The sequence below is a fragment of the Haliotis rufescens genome, unplaced genomic scaffold, assembly GCF_023055435.1.
Source record: "Haliotis rufescens isolate VD_foot unplaced genomic scaffold, xgHalRufe1.0.p SCAF_17, whole genome shotgun sequence".
NCBI lineage: Eukaryota > Metazoa > Mollusca > Gastropoda > Lepetellida > Haliotidae > Haliotis > Haliotis rufescens.
The window spans coordinates 21,541,413-21,555,803 of record NW_025963857.1 but is presented as its reverse complement, the minus strand read 5'-3'; the positions used below and the strand labels follow the sequence as shown (position 1 = coordinate 21,555,803).

The 14,391-nt window shown below is 45.2% G+C and overlaps 1 protein-coding gene across 1 annotated transcript; it reads left to right on the top strand.

Annotated features, from left to right (window-relative positions):
* The first annotated feature begins 160 nt into the window (after positions 1 to 160).
* LOC124133958 (ATPase WRNIP1-like) lies at positions 161 to 14,028 on the top strand. Its single transcript, XM_046498561.2, has 8 exons — positions 161 to 828; positions 2,206 to 2,400; positions 4,218 to 4,462; positions 4,695 to 4,930; positions 6,607 to 6,762; positions 7,926 to 8,005; positions 9,721 to 9,886; positions 12,400 to 14,028. The coding sequence occupies exons 1-8, from the start codon at positions 199 to 201 to the stop codon at positions 12,495 to 12,497; spliced, it is 1,806 nt and encodes a 601-aa protein (XP_046354517.2). The 5' UTR covers positions 161 to 198; the 3' UTR covers positions 12,498 to 14,028.
* The last annotated feature ends 363 nt before the right edge of the window (positions 14,029 to 14,391 follow it).

The window sequence follows — 14,391 nt, the reverse complement described above, 5'->3', positions numbered from 1 at the left end:
TGTATATCGACATTGTTTTTCAATAGATTTGAATTAAGCAAAAGTTATAATCACATCAGCAAAACGAATCCTAAAACACGAAGGAAACGTCTTTGAAGCGCTCATAAAATATAAATATTGCAACTTTTTGTGGTCAAGGGGAGGTCACTCTAAAGTCCTGTTAAATTTGCCTCCACCACAGTCGGATGATACCTTGATATGGATGCAAATTCGAAAGCCGAATGTCCTGTGTGCGGAAAGTCCTTTCCCTCTTCTTTCATAAACACACATGTGAATGAATGCCTCAACTTCTCAAATGTCGAATCAACAGCAGACGACACGATGTCAAAGTCGAACAAACGAAAGACGAGTGACAGGTCTGGAGATAAGGGATGGGGATTTTTCAAACAAACTAGTGTGTCAAAAAAGGTGAAACTTTCCGACAGTACGAAATCTAAATCGAAACACGAACTCGAAAAGAAAGAAACTCTTATAACTACAACATCAACCAATTGTGACAGTGATGACGACGTCTCCATATTAAACGACGACGATGATCAACAAATCGGGAAATCCCAAAAGACATCTAACATCAAAAACATTTTTCAGAGCTCTATTCCAAACCGAAATTCACCTAGTTCATCCAGCCATTCTAATTCAACACAAGCCAAGCCGTCAAGCAGCTGTAAGAACAAGTTCGCCCCCCTGGCTGAGCGGATGAGACCCACAAGCCTGGACCAGTACGTGGGTCAAACCAAGGCAGTGGGCAGGGAGAGTCTCCTCCACTCCCTTCTCAACAGCAGCCACGTCCCGTCCATGGTGCTGTGGGGACCACCGGGATGTGGGAAGGCAAATACCTTGTGTCTTTTATGAAGGAGATATTGACATGCTTAAATTGACATATACTTCACAAAAGAAGTTAAAGGACCAACCAATTCTTTCATATGAATTACTATACAGTAAACTACGGTTATAACGAAATCAAAGGCACCACAAATTTTAGTTCGTTATAACCGCAGTTCGTTATAAACATATATACAGCATAACTACAGCAAATTGTAGGGACAAAAAAGTAAGTTTGTTATATCTGTCAGTTCGTTATAAGCGTTTTCGTTATAAACGTAGTTTACTGTAGTTAATTTAAAATGCAATGTCTTTTGAGTAGTAGGCCTATAAAAGAGCCCAAATATTTGCAACCACTGCTAATAAACTACATTTTCACGTGTCTTTTGTGTTCCTCAAGACACAGGGGAAAGGCCAAAAGATATCATGTTTGTTTCTTAACGCCGCACTCAGCAATATTCCAGCTGTATGACAGCGATCTGTAAATAATCGAGTCTGGACCAGACAATCCAGTGATTGACATCATGAGCATTGGCCTAAGCAATTGGGATATGATGACATGCATCAACCAAGTCATCCTGTCTGACTATCCAATCCTATTCGTTGCCTCTTACGACAAGCATCTATAAGACATGGTTCATTTAAGCTTACTTCTGGAAATTTGCAGCCTACTAAAGAAATAAAATCAATAAAATTCTCTGTACCCATTTGGTTTTGAAAATGTCATGATAAACAAGAGCATTTGGCATTGTTAAATTAAAAATAACCATGATACCATGCTGTGATTTCTTCTTAAATATTGGTTTAATTATTTTTATATCAAAATACAGCATAATTCAGATCGTAATGTGAACTTTAGGTTGTCATGACTCATTAGATGGCCTAAGTTTTGAATTCAGCACCACTAAGTTTACAAACAAGTCACACTACCCTAGGAATTCTAAAGGTGTTATGTTTTTTTTCCCCCATACAGGAAAAATCGAGGTGTGTCCTTCAGGATGAATCGTTGATGCTTGTACATAGCCAGAATCTATAGTTCTCGCTATCTTATATCATAACCAGGTGAGGGGCGGTCGGGTAGCCTAGCAGTTAAAGCGTTCGCTCGTCATGCTGAAGACCCGGGTTCGATTCCCCGCCGGGATATTGCTAGAATATTGCTAAAAGCGGCGTAAAACCAAACTCACTCACTCACTCACTCACTCACTCACTCACTCACTCACTCACTCACTCACTCACTCACTCACTCACTCACTCACTCACTCACTCACTCACTCACTCACTCACTCACTCACTCACTCATAACCAGGTGAGCTACAGTACAGGCATTATGCTTTCTGTAAAATTCCATTTTGTACTGACTTTCACAGCACCATACACTTTCAGACAACTCTGGCCAGGATTATCGCCCACAACTGTAAATCTCACAGCAGCGTCAAGTTCGTACAGCTGTCTGCAGCAGCGTCGGGAATCAACGATGTCAAACAGGTAGTCACTGTGGCAAAGAACGACCAGAGAATGTTCAAGAAGAAAACTATTTTGTTTCTGGATGAAATACACAGATTCAACAAAACACAACAGGTACAACTTGTATTTCTGTCACCTAGCAGTCGTCATAATGTCATTCATTTATAGAGAATCTCACCCTCGTGTCTTGATATCAGGGAAAACGGGAGGCCCAGTCATCTAAGGTGCCGCGATTTGCTGTGCAGAGTTGCGTCCCTTGGGCACGCCAGAAACCTATGATTGTGGGTTTGAATCCCGGTTTGCCCCGATTATGGTGCTCGTGGGTTTCAACCGAAGTGGTAAACGTCTGAGACCTGCATCACTTCGGGTTTTCCTCCCACATTAAGCTGACATGCCATGATATGACTGGAATACTGTTAAAAGCGGCGTAAGCCCAACTCACTCACTCTTGATATCAAATATATCAACACAAGTCAATAAAAGTTTAAGACTCGGTGGCTTGCTGAAACTATTTCACTACTCCTCAGAGTTTGTAGCTAGTCCTGCTTGAACGAGACTAACACGTTTACTTTGTTTACATTTTCTGTTTTATTCAGTTCCAATTTGTAGCTAAGTTTCAATCATTGAAAACAGGTTCAGAATTATAGCCCTCAAATGCTCCAAGTCTATGAGGACTACCATCATTGTATTTGGACGTTCCTTGGGCTAGCGGACTAGCGTGAATTTTGAGGGCTGCTGATGAATATCGTATCATGATTCAGTTATCGTATTGTCCAAAATATCTGTCTGCCCACCTTCCCGTGGCTGGTAATTTTTCTGATGGGCTGAAATCTTCCTCCACCTCCATCTGGCAGATAATCTGAACTACTTTTTTGGGCTGCAATGAATACACTATGCGGGGAAAACGATATGTATAATGAATATAGGGTAACGAATATGAATATTTATTCACAAATACACTGACAGGTCATCAGTTGAGGTATTATTTATTATATTCAGTGAAACAATAACAACATAAATTATCTGACATGGTTTGACATGTTGACAGTGTTTATGATTATTATCATTTTGTACATTTATTTACCGGTATATACTGCATTTATGCAGGTACCAGTATCTGCTACAAAGCGACAATGACCAGTGACCACATTACTGTCAAATTAAATATGTAACATTGTTGTCTTTAAAGAAATCTATGTATGCCTATAAATAGTTGGGGGCACGGGTGGCCCAGTCGTCTAAGGCGCCGCGATTCGCTGTGCAGAGTTGCGTCCTTTGGGCACGCCAGAAACCTATGATTGTGGGTTCGAATCCCGTTCGCCCCAATTATGTTTCTAGGTTTGTCAGCACCATACCCGTGCTCGTGGGTTTCACCGAAGTGGTAAACGTCTGAGACCTGCATCACTTCGGGCTTTCCTCCCACATTAAGCTGACACGCCGTGACATAACTGTAATACTGTTAAGAGCGGCGTTAAACCCAACTCACTCACTCACTCACTATAAATAGTTCTTATGGATATTTGTAGTACAAAGCATTCTTTTTATTGTGTTCATAAATATTCGATTTTTGTGACCATGAATAATGAATACGATTCATGAAGGGATGCAGTTCGATTCACCGAATACACAAGTGAATCGTAGCAGCCCTAATACTTATGTATTCATTTTTTTATAATTCCTTGTAGATTCTCAAGTAATTGTATGCAATATTTCAAATGAATCAGACATAATTTGTGTCTTAGGTTTTGCAACTTTGAAATATTTATAATGCCTGAATGCAGGAGGGTAACTTTGAAGATGGACAGGCAACACTTGCGGGTCACCTGCCCGACTCTGGTTGGGTTTATAAAGTATATCGAACACTGAGTTATCATGATATGTATCATAAATACAGCTCGAACCCAGCTCACTCACTCACTCACTGTTGCCAGGACTCCCTGCTGCCCCATGTGGAGGATGGTACGCTCACTCTGATTGGTGCAACCACGGAGAACCCGTCCTTCCAGGTCAACGGGGCCTTGCTCAGCCGGTGTCGTGTGATTGTGTTAGACAAGCTCTCAACAGAGGATCTGTCCGTCATTCTACACAGAGCTGTGGAGGAGCTTGGAGCAAGGGTGTTCGAGTCTCAAGAAGACATAGAAGATGGTGGCGACAATGCACAGGACGATGAAGACAGGTTTGATCATGTTTTTTATTTATTTCTGTTTTAGAGGAAAGTGTGAAAAGATGTTTACAGGTGTCCCAATGTATGAAGAAAAAATAACTCTCTGTAAACATCATACTTGTAAACCTTTTTCCTACTGTGGGTCTGATGGGCCTAGGCGTGTCATTTGCAAGCCACCATCATACTACTAAACTATCGCTGAGTGCAGAATTAAACATCATCTTCCTGTCTGTTCCGCCCTCAGCCCTACTGTGTGGGTGGAGAAGGATGCTATCACGACGCTGGCTAACCTGTGTGACGGAGATGCTCGAGCTTCCCTCAACGGCCTCCAGATGGCAGTACAGTCGCGGGTCATCTCGGCCAAATTTGCAGCTGCGACACAGAGCGACGGAGACATGAACCAGAACAACATCGTCATCATCAACACGGATCATGTAAAGGAGGGTCTGCAGAGGTCTCATGTTCTGTATGATCGGACAGGTCTGTGCTCTTTCCTCTCCAGAGGGTTCATTTTGTCACTCTAGGTACTGAGGTTCAGTGGTCAAAAGTTACATCCCTTGGCTGTATCAGGATCCAACAGATGGGGGTTTGAATCCAAATGGTCTACCAGTGCCATATACATGCTCATTGGTTTCATCAAAGAGGTGCTAATGCATATTGGGCAGAGATACATCCCTTAGCTGTGACAGGATCCGATGGATATGGGTTTGAATCCCACAGGTCTGCCAGTGCCATATTCATGCTCAAGGGTTTCACCAAAGAGTTAGACATTTATGATCTGCGTTGCTTTGAACATTCAGCTGACAGAACATAATCATATAACTTAAACACTGCACAGAGGGGCATATAGTATAATCCAACAAACTCACTATTTTAATATCAGTAATAGAAAGATATTTGTTAAGTAAAGCAAGTTTGTTCCTTCTTAATACCTAAGCTGAAGATCCGGGGTAGAATAATTCTTCAGCAACCCATACTTGCCATAACAGGCGACCATTCTTCTCGTAAGAGGCGACTAACGGGATCGGGTGGACAGCCTTGCTGACTTTGTTGAAGCATGTCATCGTATCCCGATTGTGTGGATGGATGTTCATGATGGCAATCACTGGATTGTCTGGTCCAGACTCGATTATTTACAGACCGCCGTCATACAGCTGGAATACTGCTTAGTGCAGCGTTAAACAACAAACAAACAAGCAACCAAACCTCATCTGAAGCCTTCCCATTCTTGTGCATGGAAACTTCTTGTTTCTGTATTTTGTAAACTACTAAAAATTCATATCATCATAATCCTAGGTTGCCAATTTTTTCTACTGAAAAATGGGTTTTCAGCATGCTGAGCGTGAAGTTTGTTGGCCCAAGCATTAGTACTGATCCTCAGTCATAATGTTAGTAGGGGCACAGGCTGCCCAGTTGTCTAAGGCGCCGCAATACGCTGTGCATCCCTTGGACATGCCTGAAACATATGATTGTGGGTTCAGATCCCGCTTCACTCGATTGTGTTTCTAGGTTTGTCAGCACCATACTCGTGCTCATGGGTTTCACCAAAGTGGCAACATCTAAGACCTGCATCAATTCGGGCTTTCTTCCCACATTACGCTGAGACGCTGTGATATAACTGGAATACTGATCAACTCACTCACCCACTCACTCAAATTGTTAGTTCTGTCATATTTCATGGAAGACATGGATAGCAAACAATGTGTGTGATGTATATCTTCCCACCTGATACATTTCAGGGCTCTGTTCCACGAAGCAATCTCCGCACCATGATTGTCGTAAGCCGTGGGGATTCTGGGTTAGAATAGCTCTGCAGTAACCTATGAGGTCTGTGTGAGGCGACCGAATGATACGGGTGGTCAGGTAGAGTGACCTGGTTGATTGCGTGTGATCGTACCCTGACAGCATAGATCATTCTCGCAATATCAATCACTGGATTGTCTGGCCCAGACTACTTGTTTATTTACAGGCAGTCATATAGCTGGAATATTCGGGAGTGGGGCATTCTAAGATTGCTTCATACAACGGCACCCTGGTGTCCCCTGCTTTGATAGGGCTGGAATATTACAAAAATGGCATAAACCCCAACTCACTCACTCACTCATGCTGAGTGTGACATCATGTATCAACATTGCACCTCTTCCCTCCTCCCCCAGGTGAGGAGCACTACAACATCATATCTGCGATGCATAAGTCTATTCGAGGCTCGGATGCTAATGCTGCCCTCTACTGGCTGGCACGGATGCTGGAAGGGGGAGAGAACCCCTTGTATGTGGCCCGGAGACTTGTGAGGCTGGCCAGTGAGGACGTAGGTAGGTGCTTCACCAGCTAGTAGATTTTACCAATTTTAGGTTTTTTGTTTTTTTCGTTTTTTCTTATTCTCTTTTATTTATAAGCCACTTTTGTAGGTACTGAGTATATAGATATTTAACAGCCTGTTCATAATCAGATAGTCACAACAAAAATAAGAAAACCAAATTGTTACAGACTGAATGAGCTGTTGGTCATTACTGGATGACACTGACATTCAGGGTTTCCAGTAATTCGTGCTCCTTATGAAGTAAATTAGGCTTACAAAAATAAAAGAATTGGTTCTCAGGCAATGACTTTTGAAAATATAGTGCGGGCGGTTTGTGTTTTTTTGTGTTTTTTGCTTGTTCAAACTAGTATGTAACCAAATAAACAGTTCTGTACCATCAGCCTGGGAAAGGTCCTCCCTCCATAAACAAGCATACACACTCCTATTGCCGCCATGACCATAACACGAGATGTGCAGTAAAGCAGTGCACATGTAAAGGGAAGTAACTCTGTGCTGTATTGATTCACATTTTTTTTAGGTATTTAGATTTTTTTGATTATTTTCGGAAAATGTAAATAAAACGAAATGTATGGCAGACCTTATGATGATGCTGGCGGTGCCTGATAACCAAGACTATTATTTTTTTAGCCTTAAATGTGGAGTCACATTGTATCAGTGTCGCGAGAAAGCTCCTTGTCCGCTGTCCCGTGGCTGGTAACATTTCTGTTGGGATAGGTGTCCAACTATCCAGTGGAAAACAGTGTTACACCGACACTGACAAGTTTGAATCAGACATTGACATGTGACTCATTTGAATTGGCAATATTTCGACTGTGTATTGTAGTTTGTGAATGATTACGTATAGAAATTAGTTTTAAGAACTACCAAATTATGAATAGCATTCATTCCTTAGCATGCATATTAATTTATTGCACCCCAGGGGATGCACTTTTTGTGTCTGTTTTCAATTTGTATGTGTTTAGTATGTAGAATTTCGCATCCCGTAATCCCCCGAACATCTTGTCACCATCCTGCCTGGCTTGTTGGGAGTAAACAGTAATTTAGACACTGTATCCATTTGCACAGTAAAAACTAAGTTGAGAATCATTGTACTACTAGCGTATGGTAAGTGATTACCTACTATCTTTGTCTTTGACTGGATAATCTGACTTCCAGGTTTGGCGGACCCACTGGCGCTGAACCAGGCTGTTGCCGCGTACCAGGCGTGTCACTTCATCGGGATGCCAGAGTGTGATGTGAGATCACTACACACTAACCAGAAAATATTCAGGATTTTCAAAATTGTACAGGATTATACAGTAAACTACGGTTGTAGCGAACTCAAATGGACCATCGATTTTAGATCATTATAACCGTAGTTCGTTATAAGCATATATACAACATCTATACAGCAAATATCCGGAACCAAAAATTAAGTGTGTAATAAGCGTGTTCGTTATAAACATATTTTACTGTTTGCCCATTTTTTCCCCCTGTTAACAAAGATATAGGATCTTCAGATACTTGAGAGGGTGTCAGAATCCCCTGGAAGCCGTCCCCAAACATACAAGATGTCTTCCTTTTGTAGTGAAAACCTGTTTAAATTGATAATATTGTCCTCAATTGATTGATTTGATTTTCTTCATGGAGTAATACACTTATATAGATGTTTGTGGAGTAATGCCCTTGTACTTACGTAGATGTTCATGGAGTAATGCCCTTATTCTTCTGTAGATGTTCATGGAGTAATGTTCTTGTTCTTACGTAGATGTTCATGGAGTAATGCCCTTGTACTTACGTAGATGTTCATGGAGTAATGCCCTTGTACTTACGTAGATGTTCATGGAGTAATGCCCTTGTACTTACGTAGATGTTCATGGAGTAATGCCCTTGTTATGTAGATGTTCATGGAGTCATGCCCTGTACTTACATAGATGTTCATGGAGTAATGCCCTTGTACTTACGTAGATGTTCATGGAGTAATACACTTGTACTAACGTAGATGTTCATGGAGTAATGCCCTTCTACTTATGTAGATGTTCATGGGGTAATGCCCTTGTTCTTACGTAGATGTTCATGGAGTAATGCCCTTGTACTTACGTAGATGTTCATGGAGTAATGTTCTTGTTCTTACGTAGATGTTCATGGAGTTATGTTCTTATTCTTACGTAGATGTTCATGGAGTAATCTTCTTGTTCTTACGTAGATGTTCATGGAGTAATGCCCTTGTACTTACGTAGATGTTCATGGAGTAATGCCCTTCTACTTACATAGATGTTCATGGGGTAATGCCCTTGTTCTTACGTAGATGTTCATGGAGTAATGCCCTTGTACTTACGTAGATGTTCATGGAGTAATGTTCTTTTCCTTACGTAGATGTTCATGGAGTAATGTTCTTTTTCTTACGTAGATGTTCATGGAGTTATGTTCTTATTCTTACGTAGATGTTCATGGAGTAATCTTCTTGTTCTTACGTAGATGTTCATGGAGTAATGCCCTTGTACTTACGTAGATGTTCATGGGGTAATGCCCTTGTACTAACGTAGATGTTCATGGAGTAATGCCCTGTACTTACGTAGATGTTCATGGAGTAATGCCCTTGTACTTACGTAGATGTTCATGGAGTAATGCCCTTGTACTTACGTAGATGTTCATGGAGTAATGTTCTTGTTCTTACGTAGATGTTCATGGAGTAATGCCCTTATTCTTACGTAGATGTTCATGGAGTAATGTTCTTTTTCTTACGTAGATGTTCATGGAGTTATGTTCTTTTTCTTACGTAGATGTTCATGGAGTAATGTTCTTATTCTTACGTAGATGTTCATGGAGTAATCTTCTTGTTCTTACGTAGATGTTCATGGAGTAATGCCCTTGTACTTACGTAGAGGTTCATGGAGTAATACACTTATACTTACATAGATGTTTCTGGAGTCATGGTTAACCTTGATACACACATTGAAACATTCCCCAGGTGATACTGGCCCAGTGTGTCGTGTACCTGGCACGAGCCCCCAAGTCAGCAGCGATGTACCTGGCGTACAAGAAAGCCAAGTCGTGTGTAAAGGAACACCAGGGGCCTCTTCCGTCCGTGCCCCTACATCTGCGAAACGCCCCCACGAAACTCATGAAGAGCCTCAGTAAGTTGAACACAGGAAGTGTATCACTGGCTACATGGCAGGGTTCACACAGTCCAGGGCTGAGACAAGGCAGGGACAGATACATCACATGCTGGGTGATGCTGAGGGGGAACCAATTGCTTTCAATACTGAGGGAGGGGTGTGTGGGTGAGAGAGGGGGGATAGGTGGAGGAGGGGTGTGTGGTGAGGGAGGGGATAGGTGGAGGAGGGGTGTGTGGTGAGGGAGGGGTGTGTGGTGAGGGAGGGGTGTGTGGGTGAGAGAGGGGATAGGAGGAGGAGGGGTGTGTGGTGAGGGAGGGGTGTGTGGTGAGGGAGGGGTGTGTGGTGAGGGAGGGGTGTGTGGGTGAGAGAGGGGATAGGAGGAGGAGGGGTGTGTGGTGAGGGAGGGGTGTGTGGTGAGGGAGGGTGGGTGTGGTGAGGGAGGGGTGTGTGGTGAGGGAGGGGTGTGTGGTGAGAGAGAGGGGATAGGTGGAGGAGGGGTGTGTGGTGAGGGAGGGGTGTGTGGGTGAGAGAGGGGATAGGAGGGAGGGGTGTGTGGTGAGGGAGGGGTGTGTGGTGAGGGAGGGTGGGTGTGGTGAGGGAGGGGTGTGTGGTGAGGGAGGGGTGTCTGGTGAGAGAGAGGGGATAGGTGGAGGAGGGGTGTGTGGTGAGGGAGGGGTGTGTGGTGAGGGAGGGGTGTGGTGAGGGAGGGGGTGTGTTGGAGAGAGAGGGGTGTGTGGTGAGGGAGGGGTGTGTGGTGAGGGAGGGGTGTGGTGAGGGAGGGGGTGTGTTGGAGAGAGAGGGGTGTGTGGAGAGAGAGGGGTGTGTGGTGAGGGAGGGGTGTGTGGTGAGGGAGGGTGGGTGTGGTGAGGGAGGGGGTGTGTGGTGAGGGAGGGTGGGTGTGGTGAGGGAGGGTGTGTGTGTGAGAGAGGGGTGGTGGTGTGGTGAGGGAGGGGGTGTGTGGTGAGGGGGTGTGGTGAGGTGAGGGAGGGGGTGTGTGGTGAGGGGCTGTGGTGAGGTGAGGGAGGGTGTGTGTGTGAGAGAGGGTGGTGGTGTGGTGAGGGAGGGGGTGGTGTTGTGGTGAGGGAGGGGGTGGTGTGGTGAGGTAGGGGGTGTGTGTGAGAGAGGGTGGTGGTGTGGTGAGGGAGGGGGTGGTGTTGTGGTGAGGGAGGGGGTGGTGTGGTGAGGGAGGGGGTGTTGTGAGGGAGGGGGTGTGTTGGAGAGAGAGGGGTGTGTGGAGAGAGAGGGGTGTGTGGTGAGGGAGGGGTGTGTGGTGAGGGAGGGTGGGTGTGGTGAGGGAGGGGGTGTGTGGTGAGGGAGGGTGGGTGTGGTGAGGGAGGGTGTGTGTGTGAGAGAGGGGTGGTGGTGTGGTGAGGGAGGGGGTGTGTGGTGAGGGGGTGTGGTGAGGTGAGGGAGGGGGTGTGTGGTGAGGGGCTGTGGTGAGGTGAGGGAGGGTGTGTGTGTGAGAGAGGGTGGTGGTGTGGTGAGGGAGGGGGTGGTGGTGTGGTGAGGGAGGGGGTGTGTGGTGAGGGGGTGTGGTGTGGTGAGGGAGGGGTGTGTGGTGAGGGAGGGTGGGTGTGGTGAGGGAGGGGGTGTGTGTGTGAGAGAGGGGTGGTGGTGTGGTGAGGGAGGGGGTGTGTGGTGAGGGGGTGTGGTGAGGTGAGGGAGGGGGTGTGTGGTGAGTGGGTGTGGTGAGGTGAGGGAGGGGGTGTGTGGTGAGGGGCTGTGGTGAGGTGAGGGAGGGTGTGTGTGTGAGAGAGGGGTGGTGTTGTGGTGAGGGAGGGGGTGGTGTGGTGAGGGAGGGGTGTGTGGTGAGGGAGGGGTGTGTGGTGAGAGAGAGGGGATAGGTGGAGGAGGGGTGTGTGGTGAGGGAGGGGTGTGTGGTGAGGGAGGGGTGAGGGAGGGGATGTGTTGGAGAGAGAGGGGTGTGTGGTGAGGGAGGGGTGTGTGGTGAGGGAGGGGTGTGGTGAGGGAGGGGGTGTGTTGGAGAGAGAGGGGTGTGTGGAGAGAGAGGGGTGTGGTGAGGGAGGGGTGTGTGGTGAGGGAGGGTGGGTGTGGTGAGGGAGGGTGTGTGTGTGAGCGAGGGGTGGTGGTGTGGTGAGGGAGGGGGTGTGTGGTGAGGGGGTGAGGTGAGGGAGGGGGTGTGTGGTGAGGGGCTGTGGTGAGGTGAGGGAGGGTGTGTGTGTGAGAGAGGGGTGGTGGTGTGGTGAGGGAGGGGGTGGTGTTGTGGTGAGGGAGGGGGTGGTGTGGTGAGGGAGGGGGTGTGTGTGAGAGAGGGGTGGTGGTGTGGTGAGGGAGGGGGTGGTGTTGTGGTGAGGGAGGGGGTGGTGTGGTGAGGGAGGGGGTGTTGTGAGGGAGGTGTGTGTGTGGTGAGGGAGGGGTGTGTGCGAAGGAGGAGGGGGTTGGGGAGAGGAAGAGTGTAGTTGAGATTGGCGTCTCATTCACTGTCACCATATTTGTCACTAGTTCCAACTACAAGATGCAGAGTGGATGGTTACAATGTGTGACATGGAAAGATTCACTCACTGTTTCAGACTATGGGAAAGGCTACAAGTACAACCCAGCCTTCAGCGAACCGGTAGACCAGGAATACTTCCCAGAAGAGCTCCGGGGAACAGACTTCTTCACATGAACACAAGAGTTGTCTCCCCTAGAACCTGGCACAAAAATGCTTCCATTTGGAAGAGGAAACTTTTCCACAGAGCAATCTTAGTACTAAGTTGGTCGTAACTCCCATACTTTATCATAGACTTATGATCAACTTAGCACTAAGATATCTTTGTGAACCCTTGTCATGATCTGACTTATGTCAGGCCTCAATAGATCAGACAGTATGGGACACTGCAGACAGTACAGCACCTCAGCCGTCCTCAACAGACACGTGAGGCAACAGAGATCTTGGACATCTTTAACATAGGGTTAACATGGTTACTAGTTGAAATTTGGATAACAATAAAATTGCAATCAGAAAGTAGGATTGGGGATGAAATGTGATGAAGAGTGGATGGATGGGCTGCTTAAAGTCTTCTTTGAACAAGTCTAAGAGTTATTTCCCTTGCCATATCACTCTTCTTTGGGGTAATTTTATCACTGGCCTGAAAATTCTGACTGAGCAGTACTGTCTTACTATCTTACTGTCCCCTTTCTGTTGTATGTATGTACATATGCTGAATCTGTGCATTGAACATGTCCCTCAATGATGTGGATTTTGCGCTATACAAACAGCCTTATTATTAATTGATTAAAAATATTAAAGACTTACTGAATATTCCACACGTTAAATTTCCAGTCAGGGGATGCTTAACAAAGAAATAATAAAAAATATACTGACATTTTCCCCTTGCTAAATGACAATACCAGTAGGACAGATACTTGCTTGGTCTGGTCCTGGATCCTACCCATGTGTTTCCTCCCCTTTGCTGGGGTAGGTAGCCTAGTGGTTAAAGCAATTACTCCTCCCACTGTTATAATGTCCCTTGGGCACGCCAGAAACCTATGATTGTGGGTACGAATCCCGGTTCGCCCCGATTATGTTTCTAGGTTTGTCAGCACCATACCTGTGCTCGTGGGTTTCTCCAAAGTCGTAAACGTCTGAGACCTGAATCACTTCGGGCTTTCCTCCCACATTAAGCTGACACGCCGTGATATAACTGGAATACTGTTAAAATCAGCGTTAAACCCAACTCACTCAATCACTCTCTGTGCAATTATGATAGTCAGTATATGATAGAGGGCAATACATTATAAAATTTGAGTTTGTACTTTGTAGACAACATTTTAAAACGGTTTCAGAATGACATGAATCAAATTTGTTAGGATGTGAGTGACTTGTTGATCCGAGCCTATACTGACCCAGGGTGCATTCAAAGTTCCACCTCCAGCAACCCATTCTTGTCTCCTGTGAAGAACTGGCTTAGAATTGGCCTTCAGCAACCCATGCTTGCCGTAGGGGGCGAGCAGGCTCGCTGACTTGGTTCATGCATATCAGTATCCCAATACTTGGATCGATGCTCATGATGTCAATCACTGGATTGTCTGGTCAATTCTTAAATAAACTCACACAAAATAAAATTTTTCTTTATTTTATGTCACTATTTTTACCTAAAAGACGTAGACCTTGATCTATACACACTTATATTTTGTACGTGTGACTTCATGTTCACACTGACAGCCATACAACAACCAGCTGTATCGTGGATTAAAATAATTTTGATTTAAAGTTTACACGATATACGGCTTTTCCATTGGACGAGAGGTCTGTCACATGACCGCGAAATTGTCGTTCATAAGTCTATGAACGACACAATTTGACGTTCATACGTTTTTCACGAGACCCTTTTTCTTGAAATGACGTAAACACTGACGGACTACTTCCACATTCCTGGGGAAACCCCTGGGAATTCCCTAGCACGAATACATACAGAAGCGTTCTTTCTGAACATTTACACCCTTTAATCTTGACCTTAGCATTTCAGTATACATTGAGAAACGTCAGAGAGTTTGACTGCATGATTGTTCACAAATAT